Genomic DNA, 6033 nt, shown 5'->3' with positions numbered 1-6033 from the left:
AAATAGGTCAGTCAGGATTCCAACTATCTCAGAATAACATTAGATTTGGCTGTGAATCCTGCAACTACGAAATAGTAAGTCAGTCAACGGTCACTGTGAGGGATTGGACTGTCAATGAAATATGGTGTGACAGTTAAGAGAGAAGAACATTGATGTACAGCTAAATTATGATTTATAAAGCAAATTATTAGAGAAATTGACTAAATGCTAGTATTTTCAACGTCTACTGAATAAAGATAATGAATCGATATTTAATTAATTCTGTCATTATTTACTGAGGTAAAAACTGAGAGGAATCATTTTAAAACGGGTGGCCGTATAGTTTTCTGTAAGATTGAAATTCTTGCACTTTATAACGTAAAATAACAGAAGAGTTATATTAGTTTACTTTAGTAGAAACCAATTTTGTCAAACTTGTAATCAAACACTTCCCATAATTTCTCAATACAACAAGAATAATCTGGCAAAATCAATTAATTTGTGTTGGAACGGACCCGGAACCTTTCGTCGTGGCCGCTTTGGTGGCGAAGAGCATGTTTCTGTGATGGACAGAAATGGCAGCCTCCACCCGCGAGGAGAGGCATGAACAAGTGAAGGTGGAAAATTATCAATGTGAACCCGGAGCAGCACTATATGGGAATTTCACTAACTATTATCGTTTTAACCCTCCAGGCGAGCGGCTACGACTCATTCCGGCCGTCGATTTATTGGAAGTGTTCTCGGGAGGAAGAGTGGTGGCGTTGGACGTGGGCTGTAACTGTGGGGTAGGAGCCGACTCTAATAGGCCTGAGTGTTTCGTTTTAATCTAGTCAGCAATGACACTTCAGCATACTGCTTCAAATAATGTCACATAATATGAAAAGTCGACTTTTGTCTAATTTGATAGTTTCAATATGCTTAAAAAACGCCATTCAGCCCTTGTTCCTACGATTGATTTTCTAATGTTACAGGCACTCACTAATATTTTCTGCATTTTAATACTGTTGCCAGATCCATTTCGTGTCCCAGATATTAATCCTTCCAGAATAAACCAGATGTTGGAAGTTTGAAATGAAAACAGAAATTGCAGGCAAAACTCAGAGGTCTGGCAGTATTTGTAGAGAGAGAAAGCAAAGTTAACATTTCGGGTCCAGTCCCTTCTTCAGACCTGCTGAGTTTCTTCAATAATTTCTACCTTTCTTAATCTTTCCATGTTGTTTTGGCATAATTCATCGCAACTCCCATCCTTTATCAATCAGTGACTTGTACTTTACAAGTAACAAGTTTTAAGGTACTGATGGATGTTTGCACTTCAAGTGGACTTCACCACCACAATTGGTACAATATTTAATTGAAAGCCTGGCAGCAGTACTATGTTTAGTGTAGCAAACTGACATTGGATTTGTCAAAGTACAGAAGGAGCTCTGGGTAAAATTAACAAATCCTTCAGTGGCAGTAAAAGTGTCAAGCTTGAACACAGACTTTGTACATAACAGTGGAGTTCAAGCTTTTGTCGTAGATTCTAGCATGTCCAGCTCTACTGGAAATTTGGCAAGTTGTGCTAGTTTCTAAAATGACTTTCATATGGCTGCACTTAATGCAGATTTCAATGAAGTTTAATGCCATCGGGCATAGTACAGCACAGATGGAGACCATTTGTTTAAAGTCTATGCTTGCTCTTAGGAAGTTCAATCCAGTTGGTCCTGCTCTCCCACTCTTTCCCCACATCCCTTTAAGCTTTTCTGTTTCAATCCAATTCCTTTTTTTTTAATCAGACTGTTCATTCCAAATCCAAACACTCATTGTGTTTAAAAAGGTTTTCTTTATTTTACTTTTATTTTCCCCCTTTGCAGGTGCAGAATGCCAACTCTGGGAAGCAGACTGCTTAGTCAATGTTTTACACTATTTGAATCAGGTGCTGGTATACCAGATTACAAATCAATGCAGAGTATTCCCTTGCTCTGTCGCAAGCATGTGTTATTCTTCATGCTGAAAAAAAACCAACCACTACCAATTCCAATACCCAAGCTAATCAGCTCCTTCCATGATTACTATAAACTGAGTGAAACTGCTGACTTAGGGCATCAAAGGTAGACAAGCAGGAGGCTGGAAGAACACAGCAAGCCAGGCAGCATCAGGAGGTAGAGGAGTCAACGTTTCAGGCGTAACTGTTCTTCAGTCCTGAAGAAGGGTTACTTCTGAAACATTGACTTCTTCACCTCCTGATGCTGCCTGGCTTGCTGTGTTCTTTCAGCCTCCTGCTTGTCTACCTTGGATTCCAGCATCTGCAGTTTTTTTTGTCTCTAACTGATTTAAGGGCATGGCATCCTTGCCCACTGGAGTTCCAAATTAGGCCCCACTATGATCTCAGTGCCACTGACAGCTGATGTACTTTTCCCTTCATTTAAATATTAGGATTTTCTTTTCCCCTGAAGGTTTGCTATTTTGCAGTTAACTTTAGCTCCAGTGCTATTATTCACCACAACATTTCTGCAGTTACCAGTCCGCTCATCTCTCACTCCTTCACCTTTTGTCTCAGTAGCCATTAAAACCATTAGCTCTCTTGCCCTATAAAAACCAAAAGAACTACAGATGCTGTAAATCAAAAACAAAAACAGAAGTTGCTGGAAAAGTTCAGTAGGCCTGGCAGCATAGAGTCATGGAGATGTACAGCATGGAAGCAGACCATTTGGTCCAACTTATCCATGCCAACCAGATATCCCAACCCAATCTAGTCCCACCTGCCAGCACTTGGCCCATGTCCCTCTAAACCCTTCCTATTCAAATACACATCCAGATGCCTTTTAAATGTTGTAATTGTATCAGCCTCCACCACTTCCTCTGGCAGCTCATTCCATACAAGAACTACCCTCTGCGTGAAAAAGGTCCCAGACCTGAAATGTTAACTTTGATTGCTCTTCACAGATGCTGTCAGACCTGCTGAGCTTTTCCAGCAACTTTCCTTTTAGCTCTCTTGCACTGATTGTTCACATGATACATCTTCCGTTACAGTTCACTTAAATCCAGAGGGCTCAGATTTGAGGGTTAATAGTGGACAATTGATTTAACCATTCACTGCCAGATTTTGTTGACCACCTAAAACACCTATTGGAGGAGTAAATTACTAGAGATGCTGTAATTTTTACTGAAAACAACAAACACTGGAGATCACAGCGGGTCAGGCAGCATCCCTGGAGAGACAGCAAGCTAACGTTTCGAGTGTAGATGACTCTTCAACAGAGTTGAAGTGAAGTGTGGAGGGGGCAGCATTTATGCAATAGTTGGGGGGCGGGGGTGGCGGTGGTGGAGAAAAGATTTTGATAGTTCAGTTTGTGATCAGAATGTGAGAATGGCAGAACAATGGTGTGTCTAACTGCCAGACTGGAAAGAGGAGGCACTGTCACTGGGACTGGGGGAGGGGAGTTGCTGTCCATCTAAGGAGAAACATTGCTGAACACTCAACTTCCTGTCCTCGCACCCGTTTGTTAGCTGCCATTATCTCTCCTCAGCTATTCTCTCCCCCCTCTTCACATGAGCTGGCATTAACCCCTCTGTCCTTGCAATTTATCACCCCATCTCCAACTTTCCTTTCTTCTGCCAAGTCCCTGAACGTGCTGTTTACTCTGAAATTAATGCCTTCTTTCTTGCAACTTGCATCTTTCAGTCAGGTTTCAGCCCACTCTCCAGCTATGAAACTATGGTTATCAAAGTCACGAATGACAACTTATGAGACCTTGATGCACTCACTCCCCTTGGCCTCTACTTGACACAGCTAACCACAACATCTGCTCCAACAATCATTTTTTGTCCTGAGGTAGAATTAATTTTTCTTTGTTCCATTCTGTAATCTAGGTATAGCCAGACAATCATCTACAATGGCTTCTCTTTCTGCACCATTTTCTCTGCTGTCCCCCAAGGATTTATCCTTTAAGTTCCTTTTGTTTTTCAGCTACATGCCACCCTTCAACCACATTTGAAAACACTGTTGACTCCATGCATCTCCAGGGCTATCCAGCTATACTGCAATGTTTCCCCTACCTGTACTTCACCATCACTTTCCTCAGTCCATCGACTATTTCTGATTTGTCCTACCTCTTGGATTGCACTGAATGAGCAGAATTTTCTTTCATATGCAACATTAGAGAACTCCGAAGTCATTGTCTTTGCTGCTTGCTGCAATCTTCTGTTTTAGTTGTCAATCTCTCTCTAACCTTGTGTGGCCCTGTAACCTTCCAAGATCTCTGCGCTTCTCTATTTTTGCCTTTTGCACATCCTCTGATTTCAACTGCTCCATCATTAGTGCCTGTCTTCAGCAACCCAGCCAATATGCTCGTGCATTTCCTTTCTAAATCTCTCTACCTTTCACCTTTTTTACATCTATCTCATTGACCAAACTTTAGGTCACCATCTTATGATCTCTTCATTTAGAGTCATAGAAATATACAGCATGGAAACAGACCCAGACGTCCAACTTGTCCATGCCGACCAGATATCCCAAACTAATGGAGTCCCATTTGCCAGTACTTGGTCCATATCTCTCTCAACCCTTCCTAATCATATACCCATCCAGATGCCTTTTAAATGTTGCAATTGTACCAGCCTCCACCACTTCCTCTGGCAGCTCATTCCATACATGCACCACCCTCTGCATGAAAATGTTGCCCCTTAGGTCTCTTTTATATCTTTCCCCTCTCACCCTAAACCTATGTCCTCTCGTTCTGGACTCTCCCCAGCCCAGGGAAAAGACCTTGTCTATTTATCCTATCCATGCCCCTCATAATTTTGTAAACCTCTATAAGGTCACCCCTCAGCCTCCGACATTCCAGGGAAAACAGCCCCAGCCTCTCCCTGTAGCTCAAATCCTCCAACCCTGGCAACATTCTTGTTAATCTTTTCTGAGCCCTTTCAAGTTTCACAACATCCTGCCGATAGGAAGAAGACCAGAATTGCACGCAATATTCCAAAAGTGACCTAACCGACGTCCTGTACAGCCGTAACATGACCTCCCAACTCCTATACTCTGACCAATTTCCGTTAGTGTCAAATATTGTTTGATATCCCCTGTGAAGTGCCTGCAACATTTTATTATGTGAACGGTGCTTGTTTGTAATGTGAGACACCAAGAAGGTAACTAAAATTCAACTTGCTCATAAGTCATAAACTCAGTTTTAAATGTTGCCCTTTTGTGGATGTTCTTGCTTTAAGATCTATAAGTTTTTTCAAACTCTGTCCAAATGTCTTCCTCAGGATTTCAGCGTTGCCGTGTACAAACATCTTTATAATCTAAAGGAAAACCGGATGTGGATTTCCGCAGATAGACTGGACCTGAAGCTACTTGGTTGTGACATCGATCCTGACCTGATTCGAAGAGCCACTGAATCCAATTCCTTTCCTGAATCCATTTCGTATGTTACTCTGGATGTCATGGATTCTGCTTCCCGCGAGGCCGTATTAAAGCCTTACTTGGAGAAATTAGACCGTACTTCTTTTGATATTTGCTTTTGTATGTCCGTGACAATGTGGATCCATCTCAATCACGGTGACCAAGGGCTACTGGATTTCCTCCTGTATGTTTCAGGACTTTGCAAAGCTTTACTGATTGAACCACAGCCCTGGAAGTGCTACCGAGCTGCAGCCCGCAGGCTGCGCAAACTGGGCAAAAGCAGATTTAACCACTTCAGTACACTCTCTATTAAAGGGGATATGGCCCACAAGATTCAGCAGTTCCTGACAACTGACTGCAATATGGAACTAGTCAGGTGTTTTGGGAGCACCAATTGGGACAGGAGTTTACTGCTTTTTAAAAAACGTTCCTTGAGCCAAGAATGAATAAACCGAATATTTCTAGTAGTTGACGAAGCATTTTATTTTGCATTTAAAATTAAAATCTTTTATAAAACTACACCAAACAGTCTGTTTTTAATGGTCTTGGCTGAATTTGTTATCGATGAAGCTAAGAATTGTCATTGGTATGTAAAGTACACAGATGTTGGAAATCTGAAATGTAAACAAAGTCCTGGCATCAGTGGCGAAAGAAGCAGTTAATGTTTTGAG

At 41.7% G+C, this 6033-nt stretch overlaps 1 protein-coding gene across 1 annotated transcript; it reads left to right on the top strand.

The window, feature by feature from the left end:
• Positions 1 to 519: 519 nt before the first annotated feature.
• On the top strand, positions 520 to 5829 carry bcdin3d (BCDIN3 domain containing). Its single transcript, XM_072567364.1, has 2 exons — positions 520 to 764; positions 5227 to 5829. The coding sequence occupies exons 1-2, from the start codon at positions 555 to 557 to the stop codon at positions 5806 to 5808; spliced, it is 792 nt and encodes a 263-aa protein (XP_072423465.1). The 5' UTR covers positions 520 to 554; the 3' UTR covers positions 5809 to 5829.
• Positions 5830 to 6033: the final 204 nt, after the last annotated feature.

The sequence above is a fragment of the Chiloscyllium punctatum genome, chromosome X (assembly GCF_047496795.1).
Source record: "Chiloscyllium punctatum isolate Juve2018m chromosome X, sChiPun1.3, whole genome shotgun sequence".
NCBI lineage: Eukaryota > Metazoa > Chordata > Chondrichthyes > Orectolobiformes > Hemiscylliidae > Chiloscyllium > Chiloscyllium punctatum.
Note: the sequence above shows the minus strand (reverse complement) of the source record. Positions and strands in the feature narration are given on the sequence as shown.

Coding starts and splice junctions, on each gene's coding strand:
- bcdin3d (XM_072567364.1), top strand. CDS start 555: ATGGCAGCCTCCACCCGCGAGGAGAGGCATGAACAAGTGAAGGTGGAA. Junction 765..5,226: donor ACGTGGGCTGTAACTGTGGG/GTAGGAGCCGAC, acceptor TGTCTTCCTCAG/GATTTCAGCGTTGCCGTGTA.